At 56.6% G+C, this 16,640-nt stretch overlaps 6 protein-coding genes across 6 annotated transcripts; 4 read left to right on the top strand and 2 right to left on the bottom strand.

Moving 5' to 3' along the window:
- Nucleotides 1–469: 469 nt before the first annotated feature.
- INS49_011406 (uncharacterized protein) lies at nt 470–2,430 on the top strand (the record flags this gene model as incomplete). Its single annotated transcript, XM_043172123.1, has 3 exons — nt 470–1,173; nt 1,231–2,238; nt 2,307–2,430. The coding sequence occupies 3 exons, from the start codon at nt 470–472 to the stop codon at nt 2,428–2,430; spliced, it is 1,836 nt and encodes a 611-aa protein (XP_043023868.1).
- A 1,545-nt stretch (nt 2,431–3,975) lies between these two features.
- INS49_011405 (uncharacterized protein) lies at nt 3,976–7,588 on the top strand (the record flags this gene model as incomplete). The annotated part of the gene is made up of 7 exons (XM_043172122.1): nt 3,976–4,099; nt 4,199–4,237; nt 4,365–4,482; nt 4,539–4,635; nt 4,760–5,387; nt 5,443–7,147; nt 7,210–7,588. 7 exons carry the CDS (start codon nt 3,976–3,978, stop codon nt 7,586–7,588), a joined length of 3,090 nt encoding a protein of 1,029 aa, XP_043023867.1.
- A 284-nt stretch (nt 7,589–7,872) lies between these two features.
- Nucleotides 7,873–9,971, bottom strand: INS49_011404 (uncharacterized protein; the record flags this gene model as incomplete). The annotated part of the gene is made up of 2 exons (XM_043172121.1): nt 7,873–9,639; nt 9,693–9,971. 2 exons carry the CDS (start codon nt 9,969–9,971, stop codon nt 7,873–7,875), a joined length of 2,046 nt encoding a protein of 681 aa, XP_043023866.1.
- Nucleotides 9,972–10,732: 761 nt separating this feature from the next.
- On the bottom strand, nt 10,733–13,622 carry INS49_011403 (uncharacterized protein; the record flags this gene model as incomplete). Its single annotated transcript, XM_043172120.1, has 2 exons — nt 10,733–11,882; nt 12,031–13,622. The coding sequence occupies 2 exons, from the start codon at nt 13,620–13,622 to the stop codon at nt 10,733–10,735; spliced, it is 2,742 nt and encodes a 913-aa protein (XP_043023865.1).
- Nucleotides 13,623–14,671: 1,049 nt separating this feature from the next.
- INS49_011402 (uncharacterized protein) lies at nt 14,672–15,680 on the top strand (the record flags this gene model as incomplete). Its single annotated transcript, XM_043172119.1, has 2 exons — nt 14,672–14,779; nt 14,832–15,680. The coding sequence occupies 2 exons, from the start codon at nt 14,672–14,674 to the stop codon at nt 15,678–15,680; spliced, it is 957 nt and encodes a 318-aa protein (XP_043023864.1).
- Nucleotides 15,681–16,225: 545 nt separating this feature from the next.
- INS49_011401 (uncharacterized protein) lies at nt 16,226–16,555 on the top strand (the record flags this gene model as incomplete). The annotated part of the gene is made up of 1 exon (XM_043172118.1): nt 16,226–16,555. One exon carries the CDS (start codon nt 16,226–16,228, stop codon nt 16,553–16,555), a length of 330 nt encoding a protein of 109 aa, XP_043023863.1.
- Between the last annotated feature and the right edge of the window lie 85 nt (nt 16,556–16,640).

Here is a 16,640-nt window from a genome sequence, read left to right as displayed (position 1 = left end):
AACGATGTGGGCGTTTAATGCCCGAGAAATGCTGAGGCGCTGGAGGACTTTATTCGCTGGAGCTTCTTTTGCACTCTCCCCGCCTGTGCTGGGCACAGCTCATAGTCCTTCTTAATGATTATACATGTTCTTATACAGTCTTCATGATAACGGTGCGACCATGCCGTCTTACTCTCAAAGGTCCTGTGCTCTTTCCTAGCTATGTAGACATGTAGGAGCGTCTCTCGGTAAGCAGTTGTACAGGCTCACATCGTCTTCCCAAAGGTAGTCCGCCTCGGGCGCTCGGACCATGTGTTCCTATCTCGGACCCCCGAGGATCGCCTAGGGATCGGTTGTGTCCCTGCCTGAACGACGCCGACTGCTGGGCCTTGGGTCGTCTGGTCACCAGGCTACATAGCTTCACCCAGGACAGCTGACAGCACACTCCGCGACGCCCCTGGGAGCCTTTCCGGTCAACAAAGCAGCCGCCATGCGTCGTGCCGCTACGAGGGCGTTTCGGACGTGTCAATGCACCGTTCGAGGCCACCGCGGTCTCTCGTACCGAGCTAATCGACGGGGCTCCTACGTCCACAGCTCGCTGCTGCAGAGTCAGATCCCTGCCCACTCCCAACAGCCCCTCCGCTTCTCCTTCACCTCGCGAGCGCCCATCAAGCATGCCCACACCGTAAGAGAGCCTCTCCAATCCTCGATGAATGCACGAAGGGCCATCGTCGCCCTGCTGTCCGGTATTGTCGGCTACGGCGCCTACTACACCTACAACGGCAACTCGACCGACACCGCCGCCGCCCTCACCCGCGGCTTCTCATCATCCTCGTCCTCGCCCACCAGCCCCGGCGATGCCATCCCCACCCGCTCCGTCCTCGTTATAGGAGCCGAAGAACTGTCCACCGGCACATTTGTTGGGGAGGGGCCGATAAGCAAGACGACGGATGACGAGGGCCGCGCCATTGTCGAGATGCTGACGGCTGACCAGTCGACGCAGAAGCTGAGGAAGATGGAGGAGTCCTACCTGGTCAACAGAGGGAAGGGCGTCGTCAGGTACGATCAGGTCCAGCTGCCAAGCAACAACCCGATCGAGGACGACCACGCCGAGAAAATCGTCGAGGTGCCCGTAAGGGGAGACTCGGAGTCTGGCAGCGACTGGATGTTCTGGGGAGTCTTTGACGGTCATTCGTAAGCTCACGATGCGCTTCTCTCTTCGATAAATCGGTCCTAACCAAGAGACTACAGCGGTTGGACAACTTCGGCGAAGCTGCGACAGGACCTCATCCGCTACGTCGCCCGCGAGCTCAATGAGACATACAAGGCCGGCGGGAATTCTCCCACATCGGAGGCCGTCGATATCGCCATGAAGAAGGGCTTCACACGTCTGGACGACGAGATTGTCCACCACAGTGTGCAGGAAGTCTTGAAGTCAAACTCTCGCTCTGTCGCCGCCGAGCTGCTCGCGCCAGCGCTATCTGGGTCATGTGCTTTGTTGTCGTTCTACGACAGCCAGTCCAACCTCCTACGTGTCGCCTGTACTGGAGACTCTCGGGCCGTTCTGGGGCGTCGCTCCGACAGTGGAAAGTGGACCGCTACTCCGCTGTCGGTCGACCAGACCGGCGGTAACCCAGATGAGGCCAACCGGTTGCGTAAGCAGCACCCTGGTGAAGAGCATGTCGTTCGAAATGGTAGAATTCTGGGAGGCCTGGAGCCTTCGCGTGCGTTTGGGGATGCTAGCTACAAGTGGAGCAAGGACATTGCGGAAAAGCTGCGGCAATCGTTCTTCGGCCGCTCCCAGTCTCCCCTCCTCAAGACGCCCCCATATGTGACAGCGGAGCCAGTGGTCACGACTACCAAAGTCCAGCCCGAGAAGGGCGACTTCCTGGTTCTGGCCACCGACGGCCTGTGGGAGATGCTTACCAACGAAGAAGTCGTCGGGCTCGTGGGCAAATGGCTCGAAACTGAGACCAACAAGGCTTCAACTTCACAGTTCGACTCGGTGTGGACTAGGATCTTCGGCGCGTCGCAGAAGAACGGCCTTCCAGTCGAGCAAGGCACAACTGCAGCCGGTGATGACGGCCAGAAGACACCGATCCGTGTGCGACAATGGGGCATCTCAAAAGACGACGACAGATTCGTTGTGAAGGACAGCAACGTCGCTACCCATCTCATCCGCAACGCCCTGGGCGGGAAGAACGAGGAGATGGTCTCGGCGCTCCTGACACTGCCGTCTCCTTATTCGCGACGATATAGGTGAGTTGCCATGGGTGTATACTTTCTTGCTAGCGTATATTTGCTAATAACGCCACACACACTCACAGAGATGACCTCACGGTCCAAGTCATCTTCTTTGGCAACGGCGAGAAGGCGCAGAACCAGAGCGAGGAGGTCGTCATTAACAAGGATGCCACCGCACCGCCCAAGCCACTCAAGGCAAAGCTGTGATGGCATACAGAGGCAGCACATGAGTTCTGCTCAGTGTACAAGTGCTACTTCCGGCGAGCGAGGCGTTCCATGGCGGGTTGGCAGCCGTCAGAGCCCGGTTACACGTTGCTACGGAGTCACGGAGTAGAGCAGGGGTTCGGGAACGAATGAGAATCTTCATGTAAACCCCGGGATGGGAGCCGTGGAGGAGTCCACCGGCGTCCACAGCGAGATCTGCAAGCAACATTTCAAGGTTGCAGCGGGTGCTGATTTCAGAGCCCTGGTGACGGGCGACAAGGCACTTGAATGAGTCGGGCAATGAACGATGGATAAATACGGCATTAGGCCCCATTTTGTAGACCAATACCGATTTCACGATGATGAGCGAGTCATAAAGTTGTGCCATTGTCGTGGTTCTGCATGTGCGTTGAGTGGTATTTCTCGAAAGTGTATCTGTACCCTGTGGTCTTCTCTCAGTTCAACTGACACAGGCAATTGTTGAGCCGAACTTGAAACACAGGCCTGCATCTCGAATTGAGCTCCCCTCGAGGGCTAATGACGTCACCGGCCCAAATGCGGAGCTACCTTCTCTTATCGCGGCTCTTGTGTTGGAAGCTCCCGCGCGACATTTGGAAGCTCAAAAGCTCCTGGGCTCATCTAGACCGCTGGGTACCCTGTAACGGCCACAGAGCCGCGTCGGTACTAGCAGAGATGCCGGTGCAAAGCGGGAAGCAGTGCAAGCAGCACGCTGCCGACGTTGCATCCTTCCCGCGGGCCATGGCTCGTTGAATTGACTGTTGGTTGGTTGGTCAGGCGCAAGCAGGCGGCCAAGGCCAGGAACAGGAACGGCAGAAGGAACAGGGCCTTCCCAGGGCGTCCCTGCTGTTTCCGAATTTATCTCAACCCGCCACAGGCAGAGAACTCGATGCATTCCTTGCAGCACGAGCCCCGTCCGGGTGCAGCACTGCAGCTCCAACGACTCACCTTGGTCTGCCGGCCTGCCTGGCCAGTTCAGCTCCAAGGCTGGGTCACAGTACTCCGTACGTACCCCGGGTGGATTACTGCTACGGCCGCTGCTACGACTCTGCATACCTGACCGCTCCTGGACAAGTCAGCAAGCAGTTCCATCGTGAGGCTAAGCAGGAGCAGTAGCTCCTTTCCATGCGCCATCCTAAAACCTTGGCGTGTTTTCTATCTGCACGTTTGTGGCGATTGAATTTTCTCTTGTCTCCTCTCTACCTACCAAGTAGTCTACCTAGGTACCTAGGTAGTAGCGCCTGACTGAGCACCACCGTCCACCCCCACTAGAGCTTATCGTCGCCCGTCTCCCAGAGCTTCCCAGCTCGACCTTTTCCCTCAACCTTGCCTCCCTCCTCATACCTCAAAATATCTCACCTAGCATTGGATAGCGGAGACAGCCGCTACATCTTTTCGCCCATTGACCTTCTCAAGCTGCTGTACCTATCCCCGCCATCGAACCTAAACCATTGAGCTGGATCCGGTCGCCAGCGCGTCAATAGTTTCCTGTCTTGCTGCAGCTCGCTCCGTTGAGCTTTGCTGACAACCATGGTCGTCTACGACAACCATGAGATTCTAGCTGCTGAGGAGAGGCGGTTGAAGGAAGACCGCCACCGCACCAAGTACTGGAAGAAGTGGGGCTCGTATCTGCCCGAGAGGCAATGGGCTACAGGTTTGTCGCACTCGAGTACCCTTGTGCTCTTTGTGCTGTGGTGTGCCAGCACGTGGGCATATTGGGAAAGCCGTAGCTAACGAGTGTGTCTTACCATAGTCCGAGAGGACTACAGTGCCGACGGTGACGCCTGGAGTCGTGAGTTATTAGGCCCTTTTTCTGTGTGCCCAAAACTCCACCTCCACATCTTCGAAATCCGGGGATCCTGGGGCACGATTCATAATCTGGGGTTCACGGCAATTACTGACAGTAACCTCTCCACAAGACTTTCCTCACGATCACGCACGTTCCCGGGCCTACAGATGGGGCGAAGATGGCATCGCCGGAGTCAGCGACACCCACGGCTTTCAGAATATCGCCTTTGCCTTTTGGAACGAGAAGGAGTGCGTCTGCAGCCTGCCAATGTGCAACGTCGGATCCAGCCGCTGATGTGAAATAGCCCATTCCTCAAGGAAAGACTCTTCGGCTTGTCCAACCCACAAGGGAACCATGGCGAGAGCGTCAAGGAGGCCCATTTCCACCTGGACAACACTCCTGTCAGTATCACTCCGTGCCCTGGACTTGGACGCTAGTTGCTGACCTTGTGAATTTATGCAGACTGTGGGTTTCCCCAACCTGAACCAGTGTGTTTCCATCTGACTAGAGCTTACACGATTTCAGCACTCCTATATGAAGTTTCTCTACAAGTACCCCCAAGCCGAGTTCCCCTACGATGACCTTCGAGACGAAAACGCAAAGCGAGGCAAGCAGGATAGGGAATATCAACTTCTTGACACAGGCTGCTTCAAGGATGACAAGTACTGGGACATAATCATTGAGACGGCCAAAGAGGACGATGACCCAGATTCGCTGCTCTTCCGAGTGACTGCTTGGAATCGTGGCAATGAGCCCAAGCCAATTCATATCGTTCCTCACGTGTGGTTCAGAAACACTTGGGCCTGGGGTCGCGAGCCTGAGGAGAACAAGCCCTCGATCAGGCTGCACTCTGAGAACCTGGCCAAGTCACACCATCACTCCCTGGGAGATAGGTACTTCCTGCTTTCTCCTTCCCCAGGCGTTGGCCCCAGCGGGGATGATGTCGACCCAACGATGCTCTTCACCGAAAATGATACCAACTTCGAGCTTCTCTACGGCGGGGAGAACCCCCAACCCTACGTGAAGGACGCTTTCCACAGGCACATTGTCGATGGGGAGAAGGACGCTGTGAATCCCGCACAGCGCGGGACGAAATGCGCTGCTTGGTTCCCGTTCAACGAGGCCGGTGGTGTCCCGCCGGGAGAGTGTGCTGGTACGTTTCGATTGTTATCATTTGTCTATGTGAGAGCTTCCGCTAATGGCCGCAGTTGTCCGTTTCCGTTTCAGCAAGAAGGATGACACCTACCTGGACGAAGAGGAGTTTGATGACATTATCGAGCGCCGCAAGGATGAAGCCGACGATTTTTACTATAAAATCAGTCCCCTGCCCATGTCGGATGACCTGCGTAACATCCAGCGACAAGCCTTCTCGGGCATGATGTGGTGCAAGCAGCATTATCTGTTCATCTGGGACCAATGGGCTAATGGCGATCCGGCCCAGCCGCCACCTCCCCCAGACAGAAAGGCTATCAGAAACTCGCAGTGGAGGCACATGCATTGTGATGACATACTCTCCATGCCAGACTCGTGGGAGTACCCTTTCTTCGCAGCTTGGGACAGCGCTTTCCACTGCATCCCTCTGGCCATGATCGATCCTGACTTCGCCAAGAAACAACTCGATTTGTTCACCAGGGAGTGGTATTTGCATCCAAATGGGCAACTCCCTGCCTATGAATGGAACTTCGGGGACGTGAATCCGCCGGTCCACGCTTGGGCAACCTTCCGCACCTTCAAGATCGAGCGCAAATTGTACGGACGGCAGGATCTCGATTTCCTGGAGCGCGTGTTCCAGAAGCTACTTCTTAATTTCACCTGGTGGGTAAATCGCAAGGACGTGGAGGGCAAGAACGTGTTCGAGGGTGGGTTCCTTGGTCTGGACAATATCGGCCTTTTCAACCGATCAGACCCCCTTCCCACCGGCGGTACCCTGGAGCAAGCAGACAGCACAGGCTGGATGGCATTCTACTGCCTCTGCATGCTGAACATTAGTCTTGAGCTCGCCAAGCATCGGCGCACATATGAGGACATTGCTTCAAAGTTCTTTGAGCACTTCATCCTCATCAGCGACGCAATGACGTTCAGAACAGGACAGAAAGACGAGAAATCGCTGTGGAATGACGAAGACGGCTTCTACTACGACGCGATTTCATGGGGTGGACCTTGGATTCAACAGATGCCAGTCCGTTCCCTGGTCGGCCTGATTCCGATGTATGCCACTCTGACCTTGGAGCCAGAGCTGATCAACAAGCTTCCCTCCTTCAAAAGAAGGCTGGAATGGTTCATGGCAAATAAGTGCGACGTTGCAGAGCGGAACATGCACAGTATTCGCAAGCGTGGAAAAGGGAACCGAATTCTCCTGTCCATCGTGAGCAAGGACCGGTTAGAGAAGCTCTTAAAACGCATGTTGGATGAGGATGAATTCCTGAGTCCTCACGGCATCCGATCTCTGTCCAAGTATCACGAGAAACATCCTTACTCCATGGACGTTAACGGACAGCAGTTCCAGGTGGGCTATGTCCCAGGTGATTCTGACAGCGGTCTCTTTGGAGGCAACAGCAACTGGCGTGGCCCGGTCTGGCTCTGCGTCAACTTCCTCCTCATTGAGTCGCTGCAACGATACTACCTGTTTTTCGGACAGAGCCTGCAGGTAGAGTGCCCCGTTGGATCCGGTGACTACATGCATCTAGGCCATGTGGCCGAAGAACTCCAGCACCGGCTGCAGCACCTCTTCACCCGTGACAACGATGGCCGTCGAGCTATCAACGCTGGTGACGACACGCTTGATTTCGATCCTCTGTGGAAGGATAATATGTGGTTCCACGAATTCTTCGATGGAGACACGGGTCGTGGTCTGGGAGCGACACATCAGTGCGGCTGGACAGGTTTGATTGCCAGATTGATCCACGACACAGGGTAAGAATCGGATCTGTCCCAAAAGAAATCCCTCCATCAGACACCTGACTAACTCTGCACAGTGTCACCTGCCGTCTTCCACAAACGCCACGCACGCCGTCAATCGGCATGGCCCATTACTTCGATGACGTGTTTAGCCGACAGGTCGTTCCGCGGTCGCCATCGATGCCTCGCATCAGGCGGTCGTCGACAGCCCGGTCGATAGGTGCACGGAGCGACTTCGACCATAGTGAGGCTAATGGCTACGACGACGAGCAAGACGGCCATAGTATTAGCGGTAGTGTTGTCCTGACCGATGACCCGCAGCGCCTCCGCGAAAAGGAAGAGGCGGATGAGCACATGCACAACTACATCGCGGAACAGCTCGAGAGGGTCAAGACTGAGCAACTCAGCAATGGCAATGGCTATGAGAAGGCCGACGAGATCGAGGCCCAAGCCTGAGTATCATGTAACAAAGAGTATAGTCGAACTGGGCACCCCGCCCAAGCCTCCAGAAGTACTGTGAGAGGGTGGGAATTAGACTAGACGATGAAGCCTGAGCGGGAGATTGCATGAATACGGAGCACTCGCACGTTGGGATATGGAACAATAGATACTAAGGCATCATTAGAAAGAATTATACGAATGTTCGATGAGCCTCATTTAGAGTCTCGCGGTCAGTTGTCTGGTATCTTCTATGGACTGGCTATGTGCAAAGAATGTTGTTGGTTCCAAATCACTTGCTTCTATGAGCTGCAGCTACATTGCATAGCCCTCTGGAACCTGGGCACATCGCCTGTCCATCTCACTTCCTCTTCCCTGTCGCCCTTGTACTGCGCCCCTTCAAACTTCTCGCCGTCCCACTGTTCCTCAAAGGGGTGCAGTGCCATGTGCATGACCCGTCGCAGGACATCACGCTCGCCACCCTTTTCCACCCTCTGGATGATCTCGTCCAGCACAAAGCTCCGCGGGATAAAGCTCGGGTTGACCTTCTTCATCGCGGCCATCCTCTCCTCCTCCTTGGCCGGCTCGATCACGCGCTTCCCCTCTTCGCCCTCCACGCCCCAGTCCTCGACGACCCGCGCCTGCCACTTGTCCAGCCACGCAGCCACCCGCTGCCGGGCATCGGCGTCCGAGATGCCCGTGGCGCTGATGCCCTCCTTGTGGAAGAAGACGCCGGCCGTCTCCCTCCTCAGGTCCTCGGTGGCCAGGTCCGCGACCTTAACGTAGCTGAGGCGGCGGAAGGTGTGGTGGAAGTCCAGCTCCAGAGCCTCCATCGCGTCGAGCAGGCCGCTGAACAGGTCCTGGAAGTCGGACTCATGGAACCGCCGGAGGCCCAGCCTCGCCGTCATGAGCCGCTTGTACTCGGTTAGGAACACTGCCTTGTACTCTTCGCCAGCCTGCTCGATAAGCTTCTCGGCGCGCGACACTAGCTCGTCCGCCTCTGGGCCCTCGGACACGCCATCCACGACAAACTTGTCGCTGTCGACAGTATCGCCTGCGCCGAGCAGCTCACCGACTGCCTCGCCCAGTCGTACGAGGTTCCACCAGATGATGGTAGGCTGGTTGCGGTAGCTGTATCGCAGCATGTGGTCGTCGTGGTTGGGCGTGTAAGCCGGGTCGAAGTTGTCCATAAAGGCGAAAGGTCCAAAATCAATCGAAAGCCCGTAGATAGAGGTGTTGTCCGTGTTCAGCACGCCGTTCATGAATCCGTAGGCCTGCCACTTAGCGACGGTCAGAGCGTTGCGACGCACAACCTCCCGGTACATCCTCGCGAAGCGGTTCTCCGCCACGTCCGAGGGACCTTGCACTTCGTCCTTGCCAACCAGTCCGCGCGGCGGGCGCTCCAGGTCCGGCGCGTCGGCCGGCTTCTGAGGGTTGCTGAGCCTCGCCGGCAGCCGCTCCCAGCCACCCAGCACCTCCTCGGCGACGTACGTGGCCAGCTTGCGGATCGAGTCCCTGTCACCGCGGGCGCGAAGGATGTCAAAGTTGCCCAAGCGCACCCAGCTCTGTGCGAAGCGCACGACGATGGCTCCCGGCTCGAAGGTCTCGCGGCGCACCCTGCTGTTCGGGAGCAGGCTGAGCGCCAGTGCGCGCGTCGTCGGGATCCCGAGCGCGTTCAGCGCCTCGCTGACGACGAACTCGCGGATGCTGCTCCGCAGCACGGCCTTGCCGTCCGCGAACCGGCTGTAGGGCGTCATGCCCGCGCCCTTGAGCTGCACCTCGTACACCGTCTCGTCCCCGCCGGCCGCCCAGGGGTCGCTGGCGGAAGCCGTGGGCGCGGGCGTCGTCGTCTCGAACAGGCTGATGGCCCGCCCGTCGCCGAGCTGGCCCGCCCACTGGCCGAACTGGAACCCGCCGTACAGCTGCGCCCACGGGTACCCGCCCGTGAGCCGCTCCTCGTCCCAGCCCAGGAGGACGTTGCCGGCCGCCCACTGGCGGAAACCGTCGGTGGTGGCCTCGGCGGGCTTGATGTTCAGGTCGCGCAGGGCCGCGGGGGAGACGGCGAGCAGCTCCGGGTCGGTCTGGGTCACTGGCCGACGAATGTGAAGAGCCCACCGCGGACCTGCCTCGGCGTGATCTGGTCCCTCGGGGTCTTGTGGGAGTCGGCGGGCGTGGGGAAGAGCGGGTCGGGCGGAAGCTGCGAGGTGAAGCGCCATGACTTGGGCAGGGTCGCAAGTGTGTGGGCGCCATCGCCGTTGCCATTGGCTTGCTGCTGCGAGGCTTGCTTGTTCAGGCTCTCGCTGCGCTCGGCATCAAGGGTCTCCTTCGTCGACGGCGTCGACGTGGAAGCGGACTGGGTCGGGACGGTCCCGTTGCCGCTGTGGATGAGTTGTTCGGACATGGAGGAGAGGCGGCGGGCGACAGTAGCCGGGGCCGTGGTAGGGATACGCCGGAGCTGGTGTGGAAGGATTGTGCGCAACGGCATTTGCAAGATCTGCGGCGGAGGAATTACACTTGGCGCATGTCGCAGTTCCAACGGTCGCTTCTACTGAACAGACAGAGTAGAGTCCGGGACTGCCGAGGTGACATTTGTGTTTCAAAGCAACGGGCTTTTGCGACAACAAACTGTGTCACCGTCTTCTATTCCGTGAGACCGAGGTGGAAGATGTCATTCTGCGGTGGCTACGGCGCCACGGTGTGTAGAGATCCTCGGGGCGCATTAGCTTCCTCGAAGATTGCGAGTTCATGGTGATGTCAGATCCGCTACTCACCTAGAGTTACATCCGTAGCATCCTCGCCACCCACCCTCTGAAGGAACCCCCTCCCCCGCCCCCGGGGAGGATCCCAACGAGGGTTACGAGGGTTACGAGGGCTTCTCTCCCCAACGTCTCAGTCTCAACGTTGGCTTGGTTCACAGGTCACGATCCAGTATTGTAACTACATGGTTCATCACTGCTCTTCGTACTCAAGGAGAATTTTAATCCAAGAGCATCAATTCTTTGGTGCCAAGTTGTATCGAGAACGGGACGACAGGTCCTCCCGATGTGAAACCGTCGCTCTAGGATAGTGCAAGATTATCATGTCCATATCCTAACGACACGCTCTCTATTCTATCCAAATCTTCCCTGAGAACGACGCTTCTCTTTGGCTCTCTGCATAGCCTCAATATCCGTTGCTTGACAGCTCTGGCGGTGGCTCCACCATGCCCATCGTCCACATTTCTTGATCCGTATTCAGGTCGCATCGTTGTCCCCATCCCTCGTCCACGTGTTGCAGCTTCGAGTTCCTCTCCTTTTCAATAAGGACCTTTTCCAGTCGAGTTCGCTGGTGTGAGTTGTCGCCACGGACGTATTCGTCACTGGCCTCTGCCTCTCCCGCGGCAAGGCCATTCCGTTCGCAATACCTCACAAACGCCTTCCAATTAGGGTCCTCAACCAGAAGCTCCCGTCCGCCAATGACAATAAGCCCGAACTTGGCTCTTGTGAGTGCTACGTTCATCTTGTTCGGGTCGCCGATGACGCCCCATCCCATGTGTTGGTCTTGCTCAAGGAACTTTGCCCTCGACCTTGTTACACAGAGTATCACTACTCCCCGTTCGAGCCCCTGGAATGCCTCCAGCGGGCCAATGTTCACATCCCACATGCGGCGGTCTCGCATGTGCTTGCGCAGCCGTTGGACTTGGGCTTTGAACGGAGACATGATGCAAACCTCGCTTTGCTCGACTAGTCCCGATGTCACGAGTGAGGCCGCATACTGGCAGGCGATGTCGGCTTCTCCAGCATTGAACCACCCGCCCGTGCCCTCCATCAAACCCGGAAGCTCGAGTTCGTCTTGAGAGGCGTTGTCATGGAAGAGCACTGGCCAGTGTCGGCCACGCCACCCGTCCCAGTCCGCCAGGCGGTTTGTGTCGCTCGCTTCTGGTTCTAAGTCGTCAGCATAGAAGAGACTGGATGGCACTGCGAGAATGGCTGGGTGAGAACGGTAATTGCGCTTCAGGTTGGCGAACGCAGGACAGGGAATTGGCAGTAAAGACTTCGTCAGGGGCTTGCCCCTCGCTAGAGGGTGATCTGCGTATACCGCCCGCTTGAATAGCCGGGCGAAAAGGGACAGCTTGAGAGGCGAGGAAGAAAGCGACGTTCGTGGGCCCAGTTGGTGCTCATCGCCAGCCAGGACGAACAGTGGTGACAGGTTCTCAGGAGCGTTCAGGGGCGGCGCAACAACAGTCAGGGGTATCAAAGCTTCGGGCTCGGTGGCTTGAGCGGCCTCGTCGATGAGGAGTGCAGACCAGTGGAGTTTGGTACTCTCTGGGGCACTGTCTAGCGGATGAAAGGATCTAGAATACGAAACAACAATTAGTATCATGGGTAGTGTGAAGGGGACGCCGACACTGTGGAAATGACCTGGCAAGACGATGATAGCGGACCGGCGTCTGGGAAGTGATAGACGGTAAGACGCCATACCTGGTCAGGTTCCGTAGGGAATTCTCCATCGTGTAAAGGTCGGAATTCGTCGTCCTGGCTTGAGCAAGCAGAGAAGAGTCGCGGCAGGTTGTGACGACCACACGATACTTCATGAGTTCTTGGAGAGCTGGCAGTGTGAAAGTGTTGTTCACGATGCTGCAGTATGGCAAGACAGCCCCAGGCACTTCAGCGAATGTGCGGCCTGGTCTATTCAACCGCAACACCTCGCTGGTGTTGAGATGCTGCCGCAGGCGATGGACTAGTGTGTCTGCCGCAGGATCTGAGGGTGCACACAGGAGGATATGGCCATGAGCGCTCGTATTCTTAAGGAGCTGCAATGCAGTCTCGATGATAGTCTTCGTCTTCCCTGTTCCAGGCGGCCCAGATATCAGGTACGGCAGCTTGCCATATTTTCCTTCGCAAACTGCCTCGACCGCTTTCTTTTGCTCCCAGTTGAGCACTTGGTCGAAGAAGTTTTGGCGAAACTGGCCAGCGTGGAGGTTTTCCTGCATTTGAGAGTCTCGTAGAGTTGGGAATAGCATCGACTGAATCCAGTGCACTGCTTGTTGGGTTTGTGGGTCGACGAGCTTGCTTGTACCGCCATCCTCCAGCCCGTCCCTCGGTTCCTGATACTCTCGGAGTTGTGTAAGCCCCCGCCGTACATGGGGAAGCGCATACTGCATCGGGAGGTACCTCTCGACAGGGTAGGGGAACTGCACGTTGAATCTCTCTGTGCGCTCCGGCGCGAACCCACCGCCAGGTAGGCCCCTTACTCGAAGTATGAGCAACTGATTTGGGCGTGAGACACTGAGCACGCGCGCAACATACAAGACATTTGTCCACCCTGGGGCTGGGCCGTCCTTTTTGAACATGTGCCTCTGGTGTGGCACATTGCTGGTGTGTGTCTTCGCCTTCGTCCACTCTAACCACTCCCTCATGAGGAGTGGGCTACCATCTCGGCCGTATACAAGTCTTCGGAGATAGATCACATCATCATCTTCAATAAACGGGCTGTTTTCTCTTATTCCGGGGACCCGCAACGAGCATATCGTCTCTCCTTGACTTTGAAAAGACTGAAAATCGAGCGAGTGGGGTTTTATCGTCACTTCCTGGCCGTACAAGGAGTATGCCTCATTTTGCGTCTGCTGAGCTTGGGTTTCCTCACGGAGATGGAACTGGAAGAAGTCCTCGTATTCCTTCGCGTTGCGAATACTGCTCCTGCTGCTGGTCTCTGCGAGGAAGTCGAGGGCGGGCATAGGCAAGCTCGGTAGGGAGGTCGCAAAAGATCCGAAGGATATGCCGACAAAGTCCGCAAAATTGATTGCTTTCCTTGGTGCTGTAGACTGTACCTCCCGGGGGGGAAGAGTGTTGATGACAGTAAGAATCTCTGGGACGAACGGACGCGCATATATGCTGAGCCCCATTTCACTGTTGTCTTTTCCTGCACCTGGCCCCAGCGCCTGCTTTGGCTGGGCCTCGGCGAACTCTACGGACTTGAGTGTGGTCTTCCCATCGTTCAGTGCGGCATTTGCGGTAGTGTGGATCTTGGTGTCGGCCTGGTGGGTGTTACCAGGCCTTGACGAAGAGGTCATCGCGGCGGTGGCTTTCTTCGGTTGTTCGTTTGCACCATCTGCGGCCGGTGGCAAGGAGGGCGCCGATAAGGGTTTGTTTTTCTTCTTGGTCTTGAGAGGCTTCACCATGACACATGCTCCCGAATTTGTGCAAGAGATGAGGGATGAAGTGATCCTCGAGGTTCTCTTGGAGGGGACCGCGAGGATGTTGCCTGATTTATTATGAGTTGGGTCTCACCTGGCCAGGCCATGGCGCAGCGAACCGGTTGGGCTTAAAGGCGACGGGCCAGAACTTGCGAGGTGCTAGGTATGACGGACCCTTCTTCCTGTAAATTCTAATTCATTGTGGACACTGCCTGTCAAGTGGAGATTGAGCTGAGCGGCATCTCCATTGCCTCCTGCTTCGTTTCCCACAGTCAGTGAGGCACTCACTGGCAGCAGTGTGGTCGGGGGCAATGTGAGATGTGAGAGAGATAGGAAGCTGGCGAAACCCTTACCCGGAAACTGTGTGATGTTTGTTGTACCACCCCCTCCCCCCGGCCGAGGGTACATAGTTGGAAACCCGGCAATGGAGCTTGGAAGGAAGCTCCGACCCGGGTACGGTACTGACGAGCCGTGCAGCTTTGATGGCGTCACCATTTGCCCCGCAGGATTCACCAAGGGAGTACAGCAGCGCTTCCTGTCCTGGCAGTTGACGACCAAGAAGATGCAGTGGGCACGAAGCCCTTGGGCAAGGGACTGTAGAGTGGCGAGTGGGATTCGAACGGGCTGGGTGTCTGCTCTGTCGTAGCTCTATTAGCCCACTGACTGGAAATCCAATCCGACGGAAGCTTAAGCTCCCGTTCTTTGCGAGTTTATGTGCCGATCGCTGAATAAGAACAAGTTTACTGTGCAGTATCGGCGGTAACTTTCCAGACCGAGGATCAGACTGTTTCACTTCTACATACATGTATCGACTCCCCCGGTATTTCGTCTCTCGGCAGTTCATAACACCTTCATCTTGTGCAATTCGTCCGACGTGCTGGTCACTAAGTCCCAGGTCTACCTTTACTGTCCACCAGTGCTCCAAGATGAACTCTGCTGGAGCCTCATTCAAGCCAGATGCCACAGGCGCAGACCCCAAGCAGCTAGAGTATATCCCGCATCTCAAGCTCAACGATGGCGAAGAGATCCCTATGGTGAGCCCCACCAAAGTGCCCTGAAGTCGCTGGTGACCAACAAATGTGATAGATCGCCTACGGGCTCGGCACGGCAAACTTCAAAAAGGGTGGCGCCGACGCTGCCGGCTCCATCGACAAGAAGATTGTCGCGGACACCGTGACAGCTATCAAGTCAGGCTACTTCCACCTTGACGGCGCAGACGGCTACGGCAACGAGGCCGAGCTTGGCCTCGCCATTAAAGAAGCTGGAGTGCCCAGGGACAAGCTCTACGTGGTTACCAAGCTCAGCAAACCCAGCGCCGACAAGACCATTGAGCAGGACTTCACCACCTCCCTGCAGAAGCTGGGCCTGGACTATGTCGACCTTTACCTAATCCACTCGCCCTTCTTTGCGGGCGGCGACCCGAAGCTGCTCCAACAGAAGTGGGCGGAGGTTGAGGCCATCAAGGCCTCAGGTCGGGCTAAATCGATCGGCGTGTCCAACTTCCTACAGAAGCACCTCGAGGTTGTCCTCGAGACCGCCAAGGTCCCACCTGCTATCAACCAGATCGAGTTCCATCCTTATTTGCAGCACGGCGACTTACTCGACTTCCACCGGAAGAACAGTATAGCTGTCTCGGCGTATGCGGGGCTAACGGCCGTTACAAAGGCAAAGCCCGGCCCCTTGGATGACGTCTATGCACAACTAGCAAAGAAGTACGGTGTCTCGGAAGGGGATGTCGCACTGAGATGGATTCTGGACCAAGGTGTTGTTGCTATCACAACCAGTTCCAAGGAGGAGAGACTCAAGAGCTTCCTGTCGAAGCTACCGAGCTTCAAGCTGACCCCTGCTGAGGTCAAGTTGATTGCGGACAGGGGCAACGAGAAGCACTTCAGAGGCTTCTGGAACCACAAGTTTGCCGATGATGATCGTTCATAGAGTACGGTAGAGCACGTCGTCACAGGAAATACCCGAGACCCAGAGCACAGCAGCTGGAGTAATCTTAAGTTGTATCACAATCAAGTGCCAAGATGGATCGACCTGGGCTCCTGCCTTTGTGTGTAATGGTGAAGTACGCAAGAGAAAAGTAGCCGGGGAATTTCGAGTACGTCGACAAGTCTCGTACGACGGACTCCAACTGCAGTGCAATAATTCCTCTCGCGTCGCGACTACTCGGCCTTCACGCAACCTACCCCTGAGGCGGCAATAAGCACCCAGGCATATAAAGACTCACGCTCCCACAAGAAGAGTTTTCTAGAATCAAGTCCAGCCATAATTTTATCACTCCTTACCTTGCGGCTCAAAAAGGGTAGAAATCCTGGTGCTAGTCCCCACTCAAAGAACCCGCGAATCACCTCAGCCACTCGCTCCCATATGCACCTTGCCTCTTGAGAGCAGCGGCTCAATACCGACTTTTATCCGGCTCTTCCCGACGGGACCCTAGCACGCACATATATATGTATATACGTACCGATTCCTTCGCCATGGTCCTCGGGTTTCGCGCTTCGTACCACCCTGCGCAAAGCGCGAGCCACAACTCCTACCAGAGCCCACTCGTCTGCCCCTGCGCAGCATGTTTTGACAAGGAGGAGCACAGGCAGACGCGGGAGGCTTGTGATCATCCCGCGAAAGAGATAAGAATACCTTCTGCCGGCGGCTCTGTTGCCAAACCGGCTCCGGTCTGGAAACGGAAGGAGACCGCCGGCTGGCAAAAATTTGGACTTCCGCTGGGCCGGAGGCGGACTGCCGAGTCAACGGCCTCGACACGGCCGCTACGGACTGCGGCGCAGGAAATCCCCCAAGCCAAGGAATAATGGGGCCGGCATGGTAGATCATGCCTGCCTTGACATAGATGCGAAGAAATTTTGGGACGAAAATCCAAGAAGTGAAAATGGGGCC

This window comes from Diaporthe citri (assembly GCF_014595645.1).
Source record: "Diaporthe citri strain NFHF-8-4 chromosome Unknown scaffold_5, whole genome shotgun sequence".
In the NCBI taxonomy this organism is placed as follows: Eukaryota; Fungi; Ascomycota; class Sordariomycetes; order Diaporthales; family Diaporthaceae; genus Diaporthe; species Diaporthe citri.
The sequence above is the reverse complement of the archived record's forward strand: the minus strand, read 5'-3'. Positions and strand labels throughout refer to the sequence as shown.